At 37.8% G+C, this 25,700-nt stretch overlaps 1 protein-coding gene across 2 annotated transcripts in view; it reads left to right on the forward strand.

The window, feature by feature from the left end:
* The window catches only part of MGAT4A (alpha-1,3-mannosyl-glycoprotein 4-beta-N-acetylglucosaminyltransferase A), a 74,639-nt gene that overhangs the window by 42,384 nt on the left and 6,555 nt on the right, over window positions 1-25,700 (forward strand). For both annotated transcript variants that reach the window (XM_069006053.1, XM_069006058.1), the window contains exons 7-13: window positions 354-467; window positions 1,080-1,155; window positions 2,555-2,669; window positions 11,423-11,553; window positions 12,155-12,262; window positions 12,668-12,861; window positions 24,677-24,755. In XM_069006053.1, the coding sequence (XP_068862154.1) occupies window positions 354-467; window positions 1,080-1,155; window positions 2,555-2,669; window positions 11,423-11,553; window positions 12,155-12,262; window positions 12,668-12,861; window positions 24,677-24,755 (817 nt within the window). The remainder of the gene's footprint in view (window positions 1-353; window positions 468-1,079; window positions 1,156-2,554; window positions 2,670-11,422; window positions 11,554-12,154; window positions 12,263-12,667; window positions 12,862-24,676; window positions 24,756-25,700) is intronic.

Raw genomic sequence — 25,700 nt, forward strand, 5'->3', positions numbered from 1 at the left:
TTGATGCAACATAAACAGATGGAATTGTTTAAACATGAACGGAAATTTGTGACATCTGTGTTAGCGCCTTGTATTCTGTATGTTCAAAGAGAACTGCAGAAAAAAATCACTAGGTTCTGAGAAAAAGGCAAAAAAATGTTTAGAATCTAGTTTGATTCTGATTGGCAAGAGGCAACAGTGCTCTGGAGGACATGCTAAGGAAAACAATACTTTTTTCTATACTACTATTCTTTTATATGCCTCATTTGAACAAGTCCTCATAACCAGACACAATAACTGTTCCAACATTAGCGAGCAGGAAGTCTACAGAACTCAGAATCTCTCACGTGACTTCAGGATGTTTCTATTGACAGGTTTTCTACAGAGATCAATTCTGGCTTGGTGGAAGTAATAGCCCCTCCTGCAACTTATTATCCCGACTTGACAAACTTGAAAGAAACATTTGGAGACTCAAAAGAGAGAGTGAGGTAGGTTTATTCCCCCAGATCTTTTCCCATCTCCTCCCACAACCACACTTTCGTTGTTTATAAAACAGCAAGTGGGATGTGAATTCTTGAAATGTTTTCGTACTGTAATTCTTGCAAGTGTGGGGATGCTAAAAGTGCTCTGTGAATCCATCTCATTCCTAGCTCCATGCTGGTCTGTGCATGATCAGCGCCCATGCTTGGTTGAATCCATTTAGGGTTAAATTTTGGGAGGAGAACTGAGACTTGATACACTTTTATTCTTGTTTGTGGACTCTTTTGTTTACTGTTTTTCTTCATGAAATACAGGGTAAAACCCACTAGTTCTTGTTGAATTAGCATTTTAAATGTACATGTGTTTTTATTGAAATGTCAGGTAGTTGTCACAAAGTCAGGTTCAAATTAAACCAGTTTCATGTTTGTATTAAAGCATAAGGTGAAAGCTTTGTTCCTTTTTTTTCAGACAGTGGATTTCCTGAGGGAACATTGCCAAAAGCAGCTGTCCTAACATTTCACTAATATGGGTCATTCTTCATAGTAAAATTTACTTTATATTGCCAGCATGTATTGAAATAACCTTTTTTCATAAACCTTAAGCTTTCAATTTAATTTCAGATGGAGAACAAAACAAAACTTGGATTATTGTTTTCTTATGATGTATGCCCAGAAAAAGGGGGTTTATTACATTCAGGTAAATTTCTCTTCTTTATTTTGAGACAATTTTTCAAATGAGTCTCCAGAAATGATGATGTTGGACACATCCGAAGGACCTACACAGAACAGAGATAACTTGATCCCATAATTTAAAGGGAGCATTACATATGGTGGTTATGGTATATGGGGAAGTAATTTGAGCAGGACACTCTCACTGTCTCTGAATTAGAAAGTAATTTGTCTTATGTCACATCTTAAAATGCTTAGCAAAAAAAGTGAAGGAATCCAAGCAGCTTAACTACTGTTTTTTCCTTGTGCCCCAAATTAATTATTGGTGAGTTGCCTTGGCAAAAAAAAGCCAGCATAATTTTGAGTGGAAATGAAGCTAAAATCTATTTTCTTTTGAAAGTGCAGTGTCACTTTAATATGACTGTTGTGTATAGACGTCGTATTTTTTTTCTTTTTTTTAGAAGAGGTTTTCAACTACAGAGTTAAGCAGTTCTTCTTTAGTTTAGCTCAGAATTGTTCCTATCATGTGTTTCTGCTTTGAAGTAGAAGTCTTACCTACAGGTATTGCAGATTTAGTAACTGCACTAATGATCTTTATTTAGATTTTGTGCCTGTGTCCTTGGGGTGTAAAGTCCCACACATCTCATCTAGTTTTCACAAAGCTATGCTGACTCCTCTCTGAGAGTATTGGAGTCTCAGCTCTCTGGGAAGCTGCAGAGCCAATAACATGTGACAGTCTGGTTTGATACCAGGAAGCTGCACAAATATTAGTGTCAGCACAAGGGGGAGGGCATGAATGCATTGTTAGAAGGGACAGGAGAAGCAGGATCCTTAATGCAGCAATGGCCTGCACTTACTATGAATTGAAGGGATTGTAGCACCCTATGTTGGCAGTTCTGCTGCCTGGACTGGGGGTTATGGACTACACACCTGTGCTTTTGCTGGACAGACGAAATGAATCCCACCTCTGCAGACATTGTGTCTCTTAGGCTCTTGTCTCAGAAGAGAAACTCTTTCAATGCTCTTTCTTTTGTGAGTAAACAGACATGTTTGTGTACAAATAATGCAGATATTCTACTTGTTCTGATGATGTCACTTAGACTAACATTATTTCATGCATGATTTTCCTCTGAAGAAAGAAGTTGGAAAAGCAATATTCTGAAGTAAGAAGTTGAGATATGTTTGTGGAGTCTTACTACAGAAGGACTCTATTAGTTCTCCACAAATAGAAAGACTGATCCCTACAATAGTTATTCCAGGCTATGACATCTATGTTTTATATCAGTGCTAGCATTAGAAATATATGGCTATGTCTTAGCAATATATTATGTCTGTATTTCCTAGCTGTACTTTTTTCTATTGCTTTGCTAGTGTTTTTATTTATTTATTTATTTATTTATTTTGATATCACTTCTACTTTCCTCTAGCTCGAAGATGACATTGTTGTCAAGCAGAATTATTTCAGCACTATAAAAAATTTTGCACTTCAGCTCGCTTCTGAAGATTGGATGATTCTAGAATTTTCTCAGCTGGGTTTCATTGGTAAGAAAATGTTCACTTTTGCAGTTTGAAAGAATACATTCATCCTCAGACTGTGAATTAATAGTGATCTGACTTCAAAGCTATCTTCTTTGTGCTGGAAATAGGCCAAAAAGTAGAAATTAATGGCCTTTTTTAGGAACTCTGGTTTAGCTCATGGTTGTTGCTTTTGCCCCTCATTTGTTTAATATAATTTTGTATGACTGAAGCAAACTCAGACTGTTGGAAAAGAGGGCATTTTTATAACCAAAAGTTAATTTATAAAAATACTAACAATCAAACTGCAAGGCATGTCTTATTTTTAATTTAGCTGCTGTTAAAACGAAAATGTAATTAAACCACAGCTGACTGAAGTAAAGAAAAACCATGAAAATTAACTCCACCTAAAATAACTTCATTGGTGTTTGTGCCAAAATTTCCAAGAATTAGCAGGCATCAGTTTGTTGCAAAGCCTGTTCTATCTCCATCTTTCTACTTCATGAAGAAGTTATGACAATCTGCTCCTTCCTAGATGCAGTCAGAGTCTGTCATTTGCAGTGAGCAACAGTGAGAGGAGTTAATGCAGGATCTCAGGTTGTTGTGGATTGACTGCCAGGGTGCTGTGGAAATTACAATTCTTTGCTCTTACACTAATATCTTTTCATTGAGAGATACTAGACTTAACAGAAAAGCAATGAAAGAGAAGTTCTGAAGGGATTTTACAAATCAAAAGGTTATTTCATTGCTGCAGTGATGTGTCATGATCTTTTTAAAAGTGACAAGCTGGAGATATGCAAGGAAAAATCAAAAGCTGGGGCAGACTTTGGAGCTTCCTGTGGTCAACACAAACAATTCCAATATGAAGGCTGTAAGTTGAGTTCAGAACAGAAAGGAAATCCTATGTGTAATGGATAAAAGTGCAGCCCTGAATGCTATCATTCTCTTGGAAATTCTTGTTGTTCTCTTTCCTTTGGATCTACTTGCCAGAGAATGGCTTCATTTTTAGCTCAGTCACCCATAATGGTCGTACTGAGAACTGAGAACGTTGGCACTACTCGATTAAGTGCTATCCCGTTTCCAGCTCAGCATCAGGTGTGCAATAGTTCCCTGACTTTTGGGGTCTCAGAGGTTCCTGGAGTAGAACCCCATACATGCTGTGTTAAGGTATAGAATGGTACTTTGTAGACTTGTCTGCCAGTTTAACCTACAGAAACAATGGGGAGGAGAAAAGGAAGTGGGCTGAATGAAGTCTCCTTATACACCTGGCCATCGTGTAACTGCTTTGGGCTACTGTCAGAGATACACTGCTGCTGAAATAATTATGGGATTGGTTCTGTGGCCTCAGATGGGGGGAGAAATAGGAAATTGTGCTGCCTATCATGGAAAAATAAGAATTTAAGTAGTTTACTGACATCTTGCCCTAAGTAAACTTGTCTCTTTGGTTGGGGAACCCCTCACAACCTTGTGTTAACAGGGACCGGTTGAATACAGCATCTGATAAGACTTTGTTTCTACTGTTGAACAGTTAAATGCTAACCCAGACTAAGCCCACAGTTTGAGTTTTAGCTCCAGTCTAATTGCACGTTAAGTGTAAATTCTGTATGAACTTTCTGGGGCTATAGAATTTACATTTATTCTACATTTGCCTGATTCAGTAGTAGAGTGTGCTCACTTACAAATTGCCACTTTGTAAGAATGACACATCAAATGTGCATAAAACCAACTTACACTTTAGGACAAACACTGTCTACGCAGTGCAGTTGTATTTCAGGTCACTTAACTTGCTTATTTGTGTATTTTAGTATTTGTGTATTTCACCCTCCATTTTGTGTTCTCTTTGCTGTTACAGAGGGCACAGTGTTTAAGCCTGGTGGGGTAGGTAGATAGTTCTTAATACTGAGACTTGGCTTAATCAAAAGCACAACTGTTTAAAAATATCTTGTTTTTCTATACTGTCTGTGTACTTCTGGTCAGTGTGGGCTCTGAAAGTAGCTGTAGTTAAATTTAGTTGTTAGCTCCTGCTGCTTGCATGTCTGTTCTTTGTTCCTTGTATTGTATTTGTTTGCCTCATTTTAACTAGATGATATCAGTAGAATTTCAGATGCATTTAGCTATGGCTACACATCTTAAAGTTGCTTTTCTACCTAGAAAATTAAATTAGATTTTTTTTTCTTCTCCCAATTTAGCTACTTATCCTGTTCTTAAGTTTTGAGAGAAAAATTAGTATTCATGAAAGCAACTAAAACTTTTGGCTCTGAGACACATTGGTGAGCTATAACCATATATTGCATGGAAATTTTATGCAAGTAATGTAGATTTGCCTCATCTCTGCTATCCCTTTATGGATCTTGATGCAGACTGATAGTGTGGTAATTTGCAGACAGCTTTGGGAAGAGCAACAGGAGTTTGTAACTGAGGGTGAGTTTTATGTGTAGATGTCCAAGAGAGAATCTAGAGCACTCAATTCACAGAATCATAGAATGGCCTGGTTTGGAAAGGACCTTAAAGATCATCCAGTTCCAACTCCCCTGCCAAGGGTAGGGATACCTTCCACAAGACCAGGTTGCTCAGAGCTCCATCCATCCTGGCTTTGAACACTTCCAGGGGTGGAACATCCACAGCTTCCCTGGGCAACTGTTGTCTAGATGCTACTGATTTAGAAATAATCTCTAAATATTAAATTATTAATAAAAAGAGAGATGTGGCTGATTCACTGTTAGCTATTGGAAACTGTGGTGATGCGATACCTTTATTGTGTTTTTATATAAGTTTTCTGTACCCCAATGGTACAATCCCTACCTTCCCCACTCCTATTCCCAGTTTGTTTGCCCCAGATCCAAGCCGCTCCCCCGGTGCTCCCTACATGGTTGTTCTCCTCCCCTTGTTCTAGCTCTATCAATCACCCAAACCCCTCCTGTTGTTCCCGAAGGTTCAGTGTCCATCACCTGAAACCTCCCAGTTTACCCTTATATGGTCCCCATCAATCCCCCGAGGCCCTACCCCTCCCCCTTTGGAAATCCCCTAAACCTCGATGCCCCATTGGGGTATGTGATCCCTTTCCCTCCTCCCCTTGAGGCTATTGGCCCAGGGAAATGTCTATCCTCGTCCATATCCTACCCTTAGAGATTTCTATTGGTCCCCAGTTAAGCCATCCCCATTGTAACACCTCCCTTTATAAGAGGTTCCCTGGAGCTGCTCGAGGCTTGTCCCCTGTGAGTTGCCTCCAATAAACTTGCGTTATTCCCTGTGGCAAGGCTCCTTGCTACTTTTTATCCTCTCCCTCCGGACTGCTGACAGCCACTGTGCCTGGAGCTTCAGCTCCCCTGGGCAGAGCTGAACTCCTGAGGAGCAGCTTTAGAGCCACGAGCCTCCAGCTGCTCCCCACTCCTGTCACCTCAGGAGCTAGCCTGGGCAGTGGTCAGTGGCGGTCATTGCAACAGACAGGAGTGGGGAAGGTAGGGATGAAGCATTGGGGTACAAAAAACTTATATAAAAATACAATAAAGGTATCACATCACCACAGGAAACCTTGATTAGCTTGAGCATTTGTGAGGTAGAAATGTGGGATTTTTTTGTTGTAATGTATTTCTGAACTGAAAATTTAATTTATGCAAGTGCTACATGAGGAAGTGGCAAATGTAGCTATTTAGGCTGACAGCAGGATTATAGAATTCTGTCACCTCTGCCACAGAACAGACGTTGTTCCTTTGGGTTTTTTTTAATACTGAAAGCGTAGTCTTAAGTGCTGTCAAGTATCTAATAAATAATGGGTGAGGTGTATGCTATTTCCTTAAGAAGCTCTCTGGAAGGAGATGTATCTTTCGCTCTTCTGGATTCTGGTTTGCACTGTGAGCCCTGTGACATAATGTAGGAAAGTCCTACTAGCTTTTCATGAGGAATAATGATTTGTCTTCTAACTGCCTGTGAGCTGAAGTGTTTTCCAGAGGAACTGCAATCCTTGCACTGTAGTTATAATGCCAGCTGTCACAAACATTTAATGGAGTGGTCTGAAATGGCCTTTTGGTTGTCTTACACAGTTCCTCTGAGTCTTACTGTGCCCTGATGTTTTAAGGCTTGTTCTGATTGCAGTTTTGCTCAAGCTGTGCACATAGTTGAAGTTTGGGAAAGAGTAGATCAAGTCAAACATTGAGCTTTAAATAACTTCAAAGAGGTTCTGGTTTTAATGCCAGTAATTTGCATATCATTAACAGGGAAAGCATTGAAAACATCAACTATAGCTAGAATATGTGCTTGCAGGTGTAAAATTATTGTTGGTGTAGACTCAGTATTAGTGATGCTCATGTGGAAGAATTAAAATGAATGATTTAGATATTTGCAGTTCAAAGAACTAGAAAACAAAGTGTTTCATTTTGTGTGTGCGCCCTGTATTTGCCAGCAAAATACTGTGAGGGCCAGAATGATTCACTAGGGATGGTTTTTAAAAGGACTGAAAAATGAATAGAAGTCTTGGAGGGCACAATAAATAGCAGAAAGTGTTCCACAGGTGGGGTTTTTTTTTCAGTGCTGACTGTCAATTTTATCACTATAGATCAATAATATGGAGAAAGTCTACATTTTGTATCTCTGGGGTTTTATGGAGCAAGATTTTGCGTTGCTTCTTGACTTAATTCTTGGAGATTTTGAAGTTTCTTCACAATGGAAGGTTATATGCACCCAGAATCTGAAAGCTCCGAAGTTTTGTCAGCAAATGATGTCTGTTTTATGTGTGTTCCCATGTACTGTACCAAGTGCATGAACATGGTGCAAGATGAGCCATTGCTTCAGTTCTTTCAGAGTTTTCAGTTTGAGGCAGTGTGTGTTGAGTGCAGCTTTTTGCTTAGGTCTCTTTGGCTTGACCATTTTTGAGTGTATATTGGGGATGGCCAGTAGGCAATCTGTAGGCTGGATTTAGGCAGCATCTCAGTAGTTCTGTGGCTCACAGCACTTTCCTCATATGCTGCTGCATGGGAGCTGCAGGACAGAAGGACCTTGGCAAATGCTGCCACTTCTTCTTGGGCTGTGGCTGTGCCCTAGGGAAACCAGGCTGCTGCTGCTGCTCTTGCTTAGGAGAGACTAGGCAAGGACTTGACTGATTTGGATTCAGAGGGGCTGGGTGTTGAATCAGTGCAGCAGGAGTTGTACTGGGCTGGTGTCCATTACAAGGGTGAGGTGTGGACAGTCAGGGATCCAGAGCTTAGAAGACCTGTTTTACCAGAGACTTCACTGCTGAGCTCTGGTTTGGAGTTGCTCTAGGAAGACTGTTCTGATGGAAAAAAAAGGGGGACATGGATCCACAGCAGAACTGCTATGCTGGTGGTGTCCTGAGACAGAAATGACAGATGAGTGAGGCAATGCTATACAGAGGAACAAGGGGCTGGGGCCAAACTGTGCCAGGCTGTGTGTGGAAGGTGGTGACAGCATTTCAGAAAGTGATTGTGTGGGTGTCTGTCCTTGGTTACTGAAGGAACACAAGGGCTTGTCTTGGGATCAGGGTGTTTCCTGTTCATCTTTGCTCCAGTGTTCATTAGAATTAATGTGAGAAGATTTTGTCTCCACTGTTGAACACTTCCATGGTGCTGGGCAGTGTAATGCAGAGAGGCCAATTGGGTCCAAAGATGCCAGTGCAGGTACGGCCGGCTTACCTCACTTATGCTGACTAGCTGCAGTTGGATGTATCAGCATGACTTGGGTTTTGATTGGGTTTTGTTTGCTTGTTTGTTTTCCTTTGGTGTGCCCTGTGACATCACCATGGAAATTAGACAATTTCCCAAGCCTGGGGTGGTTGACTGCATGGTGGACAGCAGAGTGCCGGCCTAGAGGAAACTGCCTCTGGGCCTAGACAAGTCTGCCATGTGGAAGTAAATAATTTGTTGATATCCTATTTTAGATGAAATTAGGATAACTTAAATTAGGGATAAGAGTAAATTCTTACTCTTACCTTCAGTCTTGTTCTCAGCTTACTTAATTGTAGGATCCTGTATCTTCATGCCAAGTTCTAAGTGACATGGTCTGTGAGTGGGAACAAGTAAAGATGATAATCCTTGTGTTCTTCAGAAGATGAGCTAGTCAAAGGAAGAAATGTCAGTGGGATTCTTCTGCTCTGTCTTGGGTAGAAAAGGAAAAGGATTCTAGAGCATCGTGGCTGTGTATGGATCCTGGAAGAGGATAAACTGTCTCTTCAGTCTGCTTGCACTGAGATTAGAGAAATATTGTGGGAATATTTCTGTCTTCTGACTTTCACCGTATTGTGCCTCTCTCTGACACCACATGGAAAAGTGCACTTCCTATGGAAACAGATGTGACTGACAGACTGCCTCAGCAGGTGTCACCTATGAATGATGGTTTCAGTCCCATAAAAATCCCAGAAACATCTGATTAGTCCCATTTTTAGCTGGTCTTTTATTAGGGTTTACCATATTTTTCTCTTCTCCTGCCCTATGCCACTGAAAGCAGTAGGCAGAGATGAATCATCAGGAAAATTGGGGTCTGTTTACTTCCAAGTGTGACAAGCTGAAAGCTGTTATTCTGCATGACTATTTTACACAACATTTAACTAATCATATGATTGTTTCCTACCCATTTTTAAATATTTACTTCCACAAGTAATGTTAAACAATGTGGCAATATAGGGTGTAAATACTAACAATGTACTAATAAAAATAATAACATCTTTCTTATGTTTTTTTAAGAATAAAGCTTTGAAATTATCCCTAGCTTAGTAGGAGTTGTCCCTTTAGTAGTGGGAGTTTCAAATTTTAGTTACTGAGTATTTTCATGTGGAAGATACCCATTTGAGGACCTCATTGCAACAGCCACTTAAAAGTGATGATGATATTTTTGCTTTATAAAGAGCTGGATGAAAAGTTTCTGTAAGGAACAACTTTGATATAGTAATGTCAAATCAGTTAATGTTTTACCACATTTACTTTTCCACCCCAGTGTGTAAATGGTCTACTATAATGAGTATTAGCATCATTCTAATGGGTGAAAGAATTGGTACTTTAGTGAGATGCTTCTTCCATATTTGTTGCATGGCATAATGATGTAGTCTCACTCAGACACCTCCAAACTCATCTCAGAATTCCCATTGAGTATTCTTTCACTGGCTTTGTTCTTATCCAATTTCACACAAGTCATAAAGAAAAGAGATTGCATCAGACCTGCTTTCTGAAAAGGGCAAGGTTCTTTGAGTGATCTCCTCTTAATGTCTACTCCAGCTGGTTTTCCTAAGAGTAGGAGAAAAGACTAGAACATCTACCACTTGTGGAACTTGTTATTTAGAAAGCCTATGAAGGCCTCTTCACAAGTGGGAAAAAAACCCCAAAACATTTCCCATGCTTGAATGCTGTGTCTTAGTGTGTTGTACAGGATTCCAAAATGTGGAAAGACTGAAGACTTGCATTGCAGAAGAGCTTCTGTTGGACTTGGATCCGTTGATGCACACATGCCCAAAGAACCCATCCCTGTTTAGTCCAGCGCTGCTCACATCTCAGCAACGTCTGCAGAACTGAATCATCACTTCAGCCCGTGTCTTCCTCAGAGATCCATTGTTACATAATGTCTTTCTTCCTTGCCTTCTACCTTGTAACCCAGCAAAGACTTCAGACTTCATCTGCAAACCTGGTGTTTTCTGACTCTGCCTTGAAATCTGCAACTGCCTTTGGGATTTTAGCTGGCATGTGGTCATAGAATCAGTTTGGTTGGAAAAGACCTCAAAGATTATCAAGTCAAACCACTAACTCAGCGCTGCCAAATCTACTGCTAAACCATGTCCCCAAGTGGCCACATCTACACATCTTTTAAATACCTCCAGGGATGGTGCCTTAAGCATTCCCCTCAGCAGCCTGTTTCAGTGCTTCAGTGCAGTCCCTGGTACAAGCACTTGTCAGTCTATCTTCAGCCCTGGACTGCCCCACTCCCAGCTCTGTTGCTCCTGGTAACTGTGTCTTCATACAAGGCACCTTTTTCAAGTGCTGCATTCAATTTGACACAATAGCCTGGTGTATTGGCCACCTTTCTCTTCAGAGACCTCAACTTGTAGAGAAGTGTATTCCACAACCATGTAGGTGATTGCTCATGTTGATATTAAATAGACTCTCTTCATCAACAGTCAGTTTCCTTCTTCTGCAAAGGCCTCCTTTAAGCCTCACAGTCTGCAGGATTCCCAAGAATCCTTTTGCACAGTGCCACACAGAAGTCCTGCTGATGGCCTGTGCACTGCAGAAAAAAACTCTGGTCACTGTGGGATGTCTCCTTTTGAGTTGCATTGTCTCTGTATATGTTCTGGTAGCTTCCTTCTTTCCCTTTGATTTCCTGCCCAAAAGAATCTGAAGTTAGTGGTAGGTGTTCCATCCCTGCTTTTTGTACTTGCAGAAGCTGAAATTGTATGACTGGGCAGATAACACTTGCAACATCTCCTCATCTCAGGTGCTTGAGCTTACACATGACATGGGGAATAATAGATGCCAATCCATAACTCTTCTTTCTCTATTTTTTCAAACTGATAATTTCTATTCTTAAGGAGACTGTGTTGTGGTACATTGAATATACACTGAATATTTTGATAGCATCAAGATATATGACAACAAGTTCTGTTCGAGTAGTTGTTTTATTTAATTGAGAGGTATGGAACTTCTAATAACATTGAAATTTCAAGTTGTTGATTGCTAACATTTCTTGTCTTGGCACAAAGGTATCATTTGCTATCTCACTGATTTCAAAAGACAATGTTATCTCTAATCTAAAGTAACTCCAGTTATTCTTAATGTCACCCACAGGTAAAATGTTCCAGTCTCCAGATATCACTCTTATTGTAGAGTTCATATTTATGTTTTATAAGGAGAAACCTATTGATTGGCTTCTGGACCATATTCTCTGGGTGAAAGTGTGTAACCCTGAGAAAGATGCTGTAAGTTTGTTTTTATTATAAAGCTTCTAAAATGTTTTCACGATGATGGATGGGTTGATTTTTGTGAGCTGAAAGCCAGCATAAGTGTACATTATGGTTACTGCATGTTCTGGAAGAGTCTTTCTTCCTGCCAAGATTTTTATCTTAAAAAGAACTTTAGAGAGACAATTCTCAGGTGCATCATAACTGTTATTGTTTAAGATTTTGGAGATGGGTGCAGTAAGGATGAAAAGCAAAAGTCTAGTTAGATTCTGTGTGTAACAGTCCTAAAATAAACTTATACATGTAATCGCCAGTGAGGTCTGCAAAATGCCACTGCTTGGATAGCAGTCTTGGAGAAGGTTCCAAATGGGGAATAAAGTTCAGATTTTGGTCCTTCATTTCTCAAGTAACACCATTGCTGAAAGACTGAATAAATGGATTCTGTGCCAGAACCCTGAACAGTATCATATTTGTACAGCAATCTTGGTAGATTTCTGGAATGAAAACAAGAAAAACTGGATAAATAGGCCTAGGTTCTTACCTTGTGTTGGTTTATACTAATGTGTTGTTTTGGTTTTGTTTTGTATCCCACCCTTACCTCTTCCCCCCACTATTTCAGAAACATTGTGATCGACAGAAATCTAACCTACGGATACGCTTCAGGCCTTCTCTTTTCCAGCATGTTGGCCTCCACTCTTCTCTAGCAGGGAAGATCCAGAAACTCACAGTTAGTAGACAATATTTCCCTTCCTTTACAGAGCAGGCTGATTAAATGAAAAACATTGTGGCAATGAAGAAAACAGGCCTGCCTTTTCTTGTTGTCTTGAATTTTCAAGCATGATGTACCTTTCTCCAGCTGGAATTAAGTCTGATACAGACTGGTTACTATTAAGTAGAAGTGCTAGTCAAGCTTATTTGTGTGGATTTTTGCTAGGGGATATTTTTTATTATTTTTTTTACTTTAATGGCATGTCCATCTTACTAATCAGTACAAGATGTGGTGCACCTAAAATGAGTAATGCATTCATTTTCCATTTTATGCCAGTGTTTGTTTTAAGTGTAACCACTTAGGAAAAGAACATAATAAACAAAGTTTTCTGACCAGCATCATGTTTGTCTGTCTTTCAATTAGGATAAAGACTTCCTGAAACCATTACTGCATAAAATCCACGTGAATCCACCTGCAGAGGTTTCGACATCTTTAAAAGTCTACCAGGGGCATACGCTAGAAAAAACCTACGTAGGGGAAGATTTTTTCTGGGCTGTCACGCCAGTTGCTGGAGATTATATTCTCTTTAAATTTGACAAGCCAGTCAATGTAGAAAGGTTAGTAAATACTTGCTGTTGGTCTCATATATGAAGTTGCTTGTGCCAGGAATGCTTGGAGACAGAATTTGGGGCTGTCATTATAACCTAAAGTGAAATGGTGTAGGACCTTTGGAGTTCAGCTGAAACTGTGATCATTACTTCCTCTAATTCTTACTATGGTAAATTTTGTCTTGCTTTTTAATTTTTTTTTTTCATTTAATCTGGAGCCTTTTTGAAAAATGCAGTGGAAAACCAGTGCTTCTCTGACACAGAGAACTTAAAATAAGCCAATTTGATTCTATTTGTATTTGGTTAGTCTGCTTCTAATTACAGAGCAATTGTACAGCATGGTATGTGGTACAGTATGTTGTGCCCTCTGGCCTTGGTCCCTTGGTTGTCCATATTGGAAATCTTGCTGGAGCATGTAAGGATGTCTCCAGACCTGAAAGCTGGGAACTCTGAAGGGTAATAATTTTAAGATGTAGCTTTAGGGCTTGAAAAAAGTCACTGTGCTAAGATTCCAAGTTGACCTATTTAAAAGATACTAAAATGCAACAAAAAAGAAAGGGGGGTGCGTGCTTTCAAAATACAAAAATCTGAGATCTGTTGGAGGACTAAAGGTGACTTCTTTTTAACTACTGGTCAGATTAATTAAGGATAATAGAGTTAGCACTGTAGAGAGTAGTCATCCTTTAGTTTTAATGAGACTCATTTGCTGCTTTGCTGGCTACTGTCTTGCCAACATAGTAATCCAAGATGTATAAAATACATGGTTTATTTAATGTCTATTTCAGTGTTGTTATGCTAGTGGATTCCTTTTCTCCTTACTTCACATACCTTATGTGTTCTTTTTTGGCCAGTACCTATAGCCTGGTAGAAGAAAGTTTCTTTGAGTTAATTTGACTGGATGTTTTTCTTGTGAAGGAGTCCGTTTTGCTGTCCTGAACTGAATCCAATTAGACAACTCATGTACCTTGGTACATAATTAAAGGCTAAGTCTTCACCTTGGCTTAGCACAACAGTGAGGATCAGTAGTTCCCTTATTACTATGTTGTTCCAAACTAGTCTGACCTATGAAACTTAAGGCTGTTGTTACAGATGTCAGATTACTCTCTCAGTTGATTGCTATGCTTTAAGACTTTCCTGGTTAGCGTCCCAAGGTGTATGTGTTGAGGAACGTAACTGCCATATTTCTTTAGATTAAAGGCAAAATACTTACTCTGTGCCAATAGTTTAAAAAATACATTTTTTGATACCTGTTGCCTTAATGCTGAAGGGAACTAGGGGAATGAGAAAGTACTAATTATCTGTGTAAAAGGTGGGAAAATAATGTTCATTGTTGTGCCCTGGAAAATTGTGAGCAGGCCTAAGGTAGTTACGTCTACCTGCTGTGTTAATAGTCTTAGCAGTAACGGATTATATGTTTGTGTTTTTTGGGGGGAAGAAGTGGGGGTTTTCAGGGTCTTGTTTGGTTTGGGTTTTTTTGTTTGTGGGGGTTTGTTTTGTTTTTTGGGGGGGAATGTTGGCTTTTGGGGGTATTTTTGTTTTTTTTTTCTTTGTTGTTGTTTTGGAGGGTTTTGTGGTTGTGTGTTTTTTGGTTTTGTGGGATTTTTTTACTATGTTGTTTGGGGATTTTTTGTTTGGTTTGGTTTTTTGCGTGGTTGTTTAGTTTTTTGTTGTTCTCGGTTTTTCCTTGTTTGTTTTGTTTTGTTATTTTTATTTATTGAAGAAATGCATATTAGTTTTAGAAGTAAGGCAACATCTTGCATTCTGTTGCTTCCTCAAGGGAAGTCCACAAGTTAGAATGATGCTACCTATTCAGCTATCATTGTAAGCCATATCAAAGTTTATTATTAATTTTAGCTTCTATTGCCACAGGGCCCTCAAAAATATAGTATTTTGCCTTTCTGAAGTCAGTGACTGGTTAGATTTACTGATGTTGTAATTTCAAATTGTTGGGGACTTGTTTTTGTTTTCTGCAAATTGAGCAGCAGCTGCAGAATTTGGCAAGTGGAGGTCTAGTAGAGCAGTAGAGTTTCCTGATATTTCAAGGATGTTTCCTGAGGCAGTCAAAAAAAAACCTGTGAGTGGCAGGTTGTAACACAGAAAAGGGAAAATGGACTGAGCATTAGGAAGACTAACCTGGTGGGGAAACGCATCTGATGGTGGGAATTAATAGTAGAAAATACACTTTTCATAGTGATCTTGTGTCTGTGAAAAGATGCAACAAGATTTTTTTTCTTTTTTTTTTTCTAAGTAATAGAAAAACTCTTTGAATTTAAAGGAAATCTTGTCTGCCAAGTCAGTTTGAGGTGTAACTGCTTAGTAACTCCCATAATAAATTCTTGATGAAGAAGTTTTTTAATGGAAATACTGACCACAGCTCTGACTGAATAAATGGCACATCTGTTACACTGTGACAGAGCACTGACTTGTTCCTGTAGTTTATTTTTCCACACCAAATGTTTTGCTGAACTGAATTTGAGTTTTCTGCAGTTCAGTAATTAGCTTTCATTAAGTCTTTAAATATTTAATTTTTGAGATCTGAGAATATTGTCAGGGGTAACACTGGCAAGGATCTCTTAATAACTTTAAGTGAGAACTGAACTCACTTCACTGAGCAGAAAGTACATTTGTGCCTATTTTATGCAAGACCTGGCTGGCAGATTCCTGCAGAATATTGAACAGTGAAATAGATGGTGCTTGTTCTGAATCATACCTGGAGAACAGGGATGTGTAAATTGAAGCATTCTAATGCTTGCTTTAGTAACAGCTCTTGTACTAAAGCTTTCTAGGTTTTTTCCAAGCAGAAGTTCTCCAGCCAAAACACTGAAGTCCCTGAATAGTAATGTAGGGTCTCATCCTTTGCAATAAGAAAATACATACATTTCTTTCAGTAGAAGATCCTTGGGAAGGAACATAGATTGAAGGATATTCCTCTTAAAAACAAATTGCAGAACAGTGTTGAAGGTATGGTTTGGTTTTGGTTTGTTGGTTTGTTTGGTTTTTTTTTTAAATAAAGGGATGGAGTGTTCTCTAAATGCTCAGAACAGCCTACATTGTAAAGATAAGAAATACGAATTTCTGTTTCCTCAGGTTGTTACATAATTACTGAAATCCACTTCGCTGTTTTGGTATGTACACTGCTGTTCCAAGCACAGATTTAACTCTTAAAACTGACAGTTATATTTAAGAGTTTCTTTATGAACCAGTTAAAGCACATCTGAGAAAGACATTCCATTGCAGCAGTTGAGTGTACTGGTGTCCGTCATCATCACAATCATTTCTTTTTTGACTAAGTTTCTCTATAGGTATGACTGACACAAATCTGATGTTGTTTTCAAAGAACATATGCACTAATTACTTTGAGAAAGCCCTTGGAAGTGCATAACCTTTGGCTGTTTCAATTAGACTATGTTTACACTTGTCAGCTTTTCTGCAATAGGAATTTAGAATGGATATGTTTAAAAAGAGCTTCAGGTTTGCTTCAGTATAAATGGATTTTAAATGCTGATCTTTATTTTAAAAGAAAAAAGCTGCAGGAAAAGACAAGCATGTATTTTATACTGTGGAAAAAAAAGAATCACTAAAAACCAAAACTCACCCCAACCTCACTAGTATACATATATAAATTTGCTTTATATTTTTAAAATATAAGGCTCATTGTTTCTTGTATGTAACTGCTTCACAGAATCATCAAGGTTAGAAGAGACCTTCAAGGTCATCTCATCCAACCATCAACCCAGCATCCCTTCAGCCATATTCCTGAGTGCCACATACAGTTGCCTCTTGGAAATTTCCATATATGGTGACTCCATCACCTCTCTGGGCATTATTCCAATGCCTGACTGCTCTTTCAGTGAAAAGAGTATTTCTAGTATTTAATCTGAACCTCCTCTGATGCAACTCAAGGCCATTTCCTCTTGTTTTTTCCACTGAGACGTGGTAGAAGAGACTGACCCTCACCTGGCTCCAATCACCTTTCAGACATTTGGAGAGAGTTTGAGCCTCCTTTTCTCCAGGCTAAACACCCCCAGCTCCCTCAGCTGCTCCTCACGGGACTCGTGCACCAGACTCTCCTGCAATACTGCTTTGTAGTGTTACTTTGAATATTTTCAAAAGGATTAGCAGTTTGCTTTTTTTAGGGGAGGGGCAATGTGGTTTTGTTTGTGGCATTAGGTTTTTTTCCTTCCCCTTCTCCCCCATCACTGCTTTGAACTCTGTAGTTGCCCCATCTTTGGTTGGTTTCTTCTTTTAGCAAGTTACTGAGTAGTCATCCTAATGTGACATTGACTATTAATAAAGTGATTTTATAAGGTACAACTTGCTGACTGGAATGTCAGTTTTAAAGTGGAATCTTAATACCTTGACAAACCAGCTTGTAGATTACATTTACTAGCTTCTGCTCTGATATTGGCATAGATACTGGATGTGCAGTATTTGAGACTATTCATCTAATTTTCTATATTGCTGGCATTAGAATCGCAGGGAGTACATGATGTTAACCTCACTTATATTATATGGCATCTTCTCACAACACAAAATTAATAGTCATGCAAGAAAATATATATTTGACTATTTAAGCTAGAAAATCAATGTATTGAGTGTCTTGTTGGGCTACTGGTAACTAAACATATACATTATTTTGCCTGCTTTGAAATTATTGTGACAGTGCTGAAAAACAGCTGCATAAAAAGTGACAGATGGGCAGCTGATATTTTGGAAAGGAAAATAAAGGCAGCTTTTTAAACAGGTTCTCTAGCAGTGAAAAATAAAATTAACTTTTTTTAAGTAAAAAAAAGTTACAAAATAAGTATTATAGCAGTCAGTCTTGTATGTATCCAAAATGTAATAAATTATCCATCCTATGGGATGCAAGTCCTCCTGTGGCTAGAGAGATACTAGGTCAAATGCATTATAAGCAAAAAAAGGCTTTCTAACAGCTTTCCAAAACTGGAAATGGAACTTCCTCATCATTTGCTCTTGCAGTAACAACCACTCAAAACCTAGGGAACTGCAAAATTGTTTTGGTTTTAGATGAGTACAGCAGTGACTTGGCTGATGTATAAGCTGTTCTTCATTCATAATCACTATTCAGTGTAGAATCTCCCCTTCAGTCCAATACATTAAACCTTTTATGGGCAGTTTTAGTTCAAGAACCATAGAAGTGCACATACACAGAGTGTATGATTTAGAAGTAATCTTTAATTCTGATTCTAAATATATATGCTATTAAAGTGCAATGCCATTTTATTAAGCTTGTATTGGTCATGTCAGCGGATAGGAAATATTTGAAAATCTCTGTTTAAATGTTTTGCTGTTTGTCAGTACATTTCAGGTGGGATAATATTTTTAGTGTACATAAAAGAGAATTTGAGGACTTTGGTTTCTCTGTTTACATAAACTTCTGTACTAATGAGTAGAGCATCCTCAAATGGATGCACTGACAGCAGGGATTTGGCAGGCAAGCTCCCAGCCACTGATGTTGTTTGCTCCGGGCATGGAATTCTGCCCATAACAACGAGGCAAGGGCTTCATATGAAAAGGGAAAAAAACCTCAAAGTACGGATCAGAGACAGAAGAAAAGAGCTGCCTAAGCCAAGGACATGCTGCTTCTTCCTTAATGGTACTAATATCCAAGATTTGTGTATTTGGCAGTGTTCCTGGCTTTATAGTTCTTAGTCAGAAATCTTGGAGGCTTAATGCTGTTGCCAAAATGTTAGCTCTCTAATGCCACTTGAGATACTCTAAAATATTTCACGTGACTTCCAGAAGGACTGGAGTCTCTGAGATGTCATAACTGCATCTTTCTGGCCTGTGATGAGGTCACACACCCAAGTGCAATCTCAAATGGTGGCAAATGCCTCTGTGTAATAAAATTGAATGGCGTTATCTGTGCTTCCCCAGCCAAGCTGGATGGGTAAAAAATGTTCACGTACATACACACACATATAAACTTGCACACATACTAAACCCAAAACCCCAACAAAGCCTTTCTACATCTCACTGGATTAAAAATTCAGCAGAAATAACCTTGTAAATAAACAATCAATCACCCCCAGCAAAAACCCCAAACAAGCACAAAAAAGTTTTTTCCAAATTGGGAATTATAACAAGATGGAAAAGCTCCCACTATGTTGCTTACCTACTGTGAGTATTTGGCAGATGCATATATATATATATATATGTGTATATATATATATGTGTATATATATATATGTGTATATATATATATGTGTATATATATATATATAGACTGGAGGAATTACACTTTTTTTGGAATTATAAGCAATTTTTTCAAATGACTCAGAGGTGAAGAATAGGAGAATAAATTGAGCTTGAGAGAAGGACAAGAAATTATTCATCTTCTGTTTATATTTTGCATGAGGACATAGTGCATGGTTCATACTGGTTTCCAGTGACAGTAGAATAGCACTTCCTAATTAGGATTCTGAGAAAGTGACACAAGAGAGGTAGATTAGTTTTCTTTTTCCACATTTGCATCCAGTGATCAAAAATGCTGGATAGAATTGGTGAATAATGACTCTTACAGTGGATGATGGCATCTGTAGAGAGCCAAAAAATTGCTGACTTAATATTGCTTTTATAGAAATTCATGTTGTGCAGAATTAAAAACTCTTAGGCTGCATGTTGCTATGGATAATTTGTTCAAATGTGGAAGGAAACATTTCCTCTCTGCCTTCCTACCTATTTTCCTTTTCTGAAAATGGGATATACTAAAATACATCAGATTGCTAAAAAGAGATGTAAGGAGGAAATGTGAAGCAAAGAATTTGATTCCTAATGTTTACAGAGCACAAAGGCCTGCATTCTTATATTCTTAGAATATTTGTGTTTAATATCAGGTGAGATAACTTGTTTCCTTCAAAACAAAATGCAGATATATTGACAGTGGATGTGAATTATGCTGTTTATAGAATTTTTGTATACTATTTCCTTTTATAAAGCAGCCATAATTTACTAAGAAAATTATTGTGTATTGAGTTCTATTTTTTAATTAGAACACTTAATTAAAACACTTTCTATAGACTAAAAAATAACTGGCTCTTTATTTAAATAAAATATTAAAGTTTTTTTAACACCTGAAAAAAATAAAATTGGGTAATAGAGAGAATAATGGTTTTTTAGGCCTAAATATGCTTCGATGTGACAGAAAGAAGAGAGATACATCCCTTTATAAGCAAGACAGGAGAAGGGTAGAAATGGGTATAGTTATTTTGGTTTTGTTTTTTTGAAAGCCCAGGTAATGAAAAAATTTAGCTATTAAAAGTATATTAAAGATAACAGATCAGATTAGTAATATTAATTTATATGTTTTCTGGGGCACATTACAAAAGGTGAGAATCTTTGTGGGTGCTCACTATTGGAGGAGTTCTGAACCTGAGTGTAGGCTTTTGAAGTACCCTGAGAGTTAACTGCACTGGCAAACTAATGGGATCTTCTGTCAGTGTATTAATGATAATCACACTTCTGCCTTCCCCTCCCTTTGTGTGTTAGGACGTGTATGAATATTTGTTTCAGGTTGTTGGCTGGGGGGGTTTTCCCCTCTATTTGTCTTGATTTTATATGTGTATCTAGCTCCATGGCAACAAGTCAACCTCTCAACTTGGGTAAATACTGAAGTCACTGAGGATGGAAACAGAAGTTTTCTTTGCAGCTTTGACTTAGCTCCATTTAGTTTGGTGATTGGTGTTGGTTTTTTCTGTTTGTGTGTTTGTTTTTAAACCTTTAGTGCTCTTGAAATTTTGTGTATTTTTTTATGCTACATGAAATATTAATGCTTAGCATGCTCTTACTCTCAAACCACATTGAGGTCACGAGCAGAATGTATGTGAGTTCATACATTTAATTATTTTGTGGTAGAGGGGAGGTTTGTCTGTGTTTGAATATCTAGAGTAGCTGGTTATTATCTTTGACCTGTGACTCTTCAAAAAGAACCTGCCAGCAGAAAAGGTTCTCTTAGATTCAGATACATTAGTATTACACGTAGCGGTTGTAAGTTAGTTTTCTCTGATGACTTTGATCAAAAATGTTCAATTGTGTTCATGTTCGTATTTTGTAATTAAGAAAGCAGTGAAGTAAAATTCCATAAGGCAATAGTATGGTTTGTTTCTTTTAACTTGAGGTGAATTTGTGTTTGGTTGGGATTACTATATGTAGAGATCCATGGCTTTCAGAATTTTTATTTGAAGGAATGGTTCAGAAGGTGTTACGTTTAAGCAGCAGATAGACAAGGAAATCTAGTGATTCTACCCAAAGAAAAATGTCAAGTAATTAGGAAGAAAAAAAGCATGTTTTTACTGTTTACATGGACTGTCATGTGTAAATCCCAGGACAGGTGTCAAAATAATTCAACAGTTGAAAGCAAAGCTATTTCCAAGTCTTTCAGTATCTGTATTGAGAAATACCTATCATAGTCTGAAAACCTTAGAATCATAGAATCATTTAGGTTGGAAAAGGCATTTAAGATCATTCAGTCCAATTATAAACCAGTGTTTCTCTTGAAAGAAAGAAGGAATGGGCCAGACATCTTACTACTGGTGCAGGAATTAAATAAAAAGAAACAACCCCAACCTTGTAATACTATTGCTATCAGCTGGGTTACTCTACATTAGTGATTTAATGAGGACCATAAATGTCCTGCAAATGACTCAGTGGTTTTCAGAAAAGTCTGTTTTACTTAAGAAATATTAGATGAATAAATCAGTTCATTAGTTAGAGGACATAAGAGTCTTCCCCCAACCTGGGAGGGAGAAACCCATAATATTCTCTTGTCCAGTTAAATATCTAGCATGACAGCAAGTCATGTAAAAGTGGTCTTGGAACATATAGAGTGCAAACCCAAAAGGTTTAGGGAGGTAAAGACAGATTCCCTAAAAGCCATTTCAAGGATTTGGGGATGGGAGGTTTAACTGACCTTTGTTTCAAAATGAGTTTTACTCTCTCAATCCATTTCCAATGAATCTCCACGGAAAATCTCCCCTGTCAGGAAAGCAAGTTTTACGACAGAATAGCCAATGACACTTACTTTAGGAGCTGTACAATATCTGTTTGATTGTAAGGTAAATTTTATTTTAAATTAAATTTTCTAATTGGTAAATTTTATTTCTAAACAAAATATTTATCATAGCTGTGGATTGACTGTGTATGTGTATTTAGGTTTCTGTTTTCAATCTGTGTAACTTTTAATGTCTAAGGAGGTGTTATCTGTCAAGTGTTGAAGCAAGACTCAGATATAAAAATATCCCTTCCTTTCTAAACATAATTTAAAAAGTGACATGTGCATGTGTTACATTTGTGTGTGCATATGGATTAACAGATAGTTATAGAAAACACATTAAAATAGCAGGTTTGATTACATGGAAATCTGGAAATTGGGTTTGATTAATTACTGCTGTAAATTGTTCTGGCATTGTGCCAACTCATGAGTGCATTGCTCTAATGGAGTGACAACTGCTGAGGGGAGGAAGCTGCGTCTCAGTCTCAAAGCTGATAGCACAGTAGGAAAAATGGTTGGCTGTGGTTGTGTGCTTGCAGGGTTGTTTTGAAAAACAAGCAAACAAACCCAAATAAATAAATGACAACCCCTCACAAACAAACAAATGAAGCCCTCACTGCTACTGCCTCCCTCCTGCCTAACTTCCTCCAAAAAAACCCATCCAAACCTTCAAAACCAATTACTGTTCATTGAGAGCACAGTGATCACAGGGAGTTTCTTGGTGGATTTTTAGGTGTGTCTTCTCAGAACAAAGTGCTAAGGAAAAGCAGCATGTCTGTGGTTTGGGTGGAGCATTTGATGGGAATACCTTAGATGGTGAATGTTTGATCACTTTTCATTTTAAATTAAGTCTCCTTAGAATTTTCAGTGTTTTCAAGAGAAAAAATGCCCAGTACTGCTTAGGATAACTGACAGACTAAGGAATGGCTAGTTAGATCTGTTAGGTCAAAAGACAGCAGAATGTACTTTTAGTTTTCCAGTCAGCTTTCCTGAGAGTTTTGTTTTGCTTACTATTGAAATGTACAATGAACACTTCTTCCTAGAAAAAATAATTCATTGGGGTTTTCTGGATGTCATTAATGTCTAGAAAAGGTCACAAGATTTGTCTTGGAAGAACTGTGGATGTTTTAGGTAGCTTGTATACTTTGGAATTGACTAACCTTTACATTACCCTACAGTGTGGAAATTATTTTTCTTGAAACACATACTTTGCTGAGGCTTATTCAGTCCAGTTCTGTTTTGCAGTACAATTGTGTGGTTCTGCTGAAACCCATGCAATAGATCAGTGTGGCTTTCTTGTGTCACAATGTGGGGTGTTACTCCTTTCCTGAGCCTTGATAAAAAAAATGTTCTACGTGTGTGTGCAGTTTCTTAAAATACTTCTATCATCACAGGCATTTCTGAGGCAGGGTTAGAGCGCAGTTTTCTTCTACTTGTCTTGTAGCTATGGAGTATGGATTAATGACAGGTACTTCACCTGACTTCAGATATATTGGATAAAGACAAACTGGAATTTAGATCTCTAACTACATCTTGATAAATTCCAAATTGAGCTAATGTTTGTAATTTTAATCAAGTTATAATTTCTGAACTAATTTTGTCTCTGGCTGGTGACATATTTAATGTCAAAGAGAAATTAACAGTAAGCACCATCTAAGTTCCAATTGAAGAAAGGTTTGAAATGTGTTGATAGATTTTTACATATTCATTTAAACATAATAAAAGTAAAATAGTCTTCTTAAAAGTGGTATCTGAGTAGGTGTAGGATCTAATTAGTTTATGACAGTAATCTGAATTAACTCTAGTCCACTAGAAAAAATGGTAAGCAGTGAAAAATTTTCAAGCATTGATTCCACCTAGTGGTAAAAAAAATTATTACTGGTTTACATAATATGTGTTCAGAATAACATGAAATTCCTGTTATATATAAAAAAAGAGGAATTAAACTGTCTCTTTTGTAAAATTATCTACACATGTGCAGTCCTGCAAAAGCTGTTCAGAGGAGGCAGCTAGAATTTGAACACTTCACTGATTGATACTGACAGGGATGGTTTAGATAATGGTTCAAACATACTTACTCTGTCCAATTAAAAAAAAAAAATTAATTGTACAACTGAGTGAGGGTCTTTGTACAGGTTTTAAAAAGTCCTTTTTATGTGTGTATACATGTCAAAAAGAGGCTTTTGTGGTTTGGGGGTTTTTTGTTTGGTTTGTTTTTTTGAGGATTTTTTTTTTCTTAAATCTGTCTTTGGAATAGAAGTTTGAATTCAGGTAGCATGAAGGGTGTGGATGTGGGTTGGGAATTCCTGGCACAATCATCAATGAGATTTTGCAATGAACTGTGGGGGAGAGATGCATTTGGGGAACACTCACCTGGCAAAATATTGACTTGGCTAAGTTCCCAGAACTGGTTCAGAATGGATCTGCAGAGTTCATCCTGTGGGCACAGGGAGAAGGTGACGTGTGCTGGGGAGAGGCTGAAGGAAGGCAGGGCTCCTGCTTCTGGAGTTGATACCAGTGTGTGCCAGGCAATAATGACTACAGCTTTGTGTAATGCAATCTGGGAAGAGCAGATGATGCAAACTCCCTTCCTCTGTACAACATTGCCCAACTACTCTTTAGCAACTGAAAAACCTGACCCCTTCCAATTACAGTAATATGTGAAACCATCTTAGCCCCAGCTGAGGTAGGCCCAGTATAAAAATAATGTTTATCCTTGTAACATCTGTATGTGACAATTAACATGTAAGACAGTAACACAGCTGATTCTGACTGATGTGTGTAGACTGTCTTTTTTTCCCTTTTCATTTATAGGTACTTGTTTCACAGTGGCAATCCAGAGCATCCAGGAGACATACTTCTAAACACAACTGTAGAAGTTTTGCCTTTTCAGGTATGAATTTTTTGATTAGTGTCTTCTCCATTATAGGATAAAAGCAAAGTCTCTTTATTGACTTTTTTAACAGGGTGAGGAGACATAAATGCTTCTTTTAACTGTATGAACTTGATGTTCTGATGTTCTCATACTTTTCCTTCTTTTAATTTGGATATGTATGTTCACAGAACACTATTGTAACTATTCAGATGTTCATTCAGGGTGCAGTCTGCACAAGTGCTGTTGGTAATTTGGAGGTGAAAAAGGTCATTTTCTTCTAGTTCATTGCTACTATTTAAAAAAAAAATAGTCTTCCCTCTCCTGTGTATTTTGGGAAATGGGAAACCTAAATCAATCTGCTTTTTGATTTAGTAAGAAAGTCTTAGTTCAGGGATTGACACACATCCAAACCCATTAGATACTGAAATATGTAGATTGTTAAACAGAATTTGTACCTTTCCCCTGATATCTGATTTTTTCCCCCATAAATCAGTCAGTTTTACCACAGGAGAGCACTACACTATCTAAAGTATATTCTTGTTTGAAGTCATGAAGGTATGGGTTCTTTTTCTTCAACTAGGTATTAGAGCTAACTATATATATCACAAAAGTCTGAGAGGATTATTTTACTATTTCAGACAAGTTTATTTGATTTAGTATTAAAACGGCAAAGTATTTCTATCTTCTCCCATATATGTGGTATAGGAATCGTGAAATCTATGCCAAAATTGCCATGTGTTGAATCTTTTTTTTTTTCCACTTCCTTTTTATTTATTTTTTTAAAGTAAATCATCATGGAGAAGTTCACATCTCCATTTTCGCAGTCTGCCTTCCTTGGAGCAGGCAAAAATAGGAAATTCTTACTATTCCCAGACTTAAAAAGAAATTTGTTAGTTTAATTGTAATTTTACAACATGACATGTGTGATATTATAAAATCAGAGGGGTTTGTTTCCCAACACCT

This window comes from Aphelocoma coerulescens, chromosome 1, assembly GCF_041296385.1.
Source record: "Aphelocoma coerulescens isolate FSJ_1873_10779 chromosome 1, UR_Acoe_1.0, whole genome shotgun sequence".
Classification (NCBI taxonomy): domain Eukaryota; kingdom Metazoa; phylum Chordata; class Aves; order Passeriformes; family Corvidae; genus Aphelocoma; species Aphelocoma coerulescens.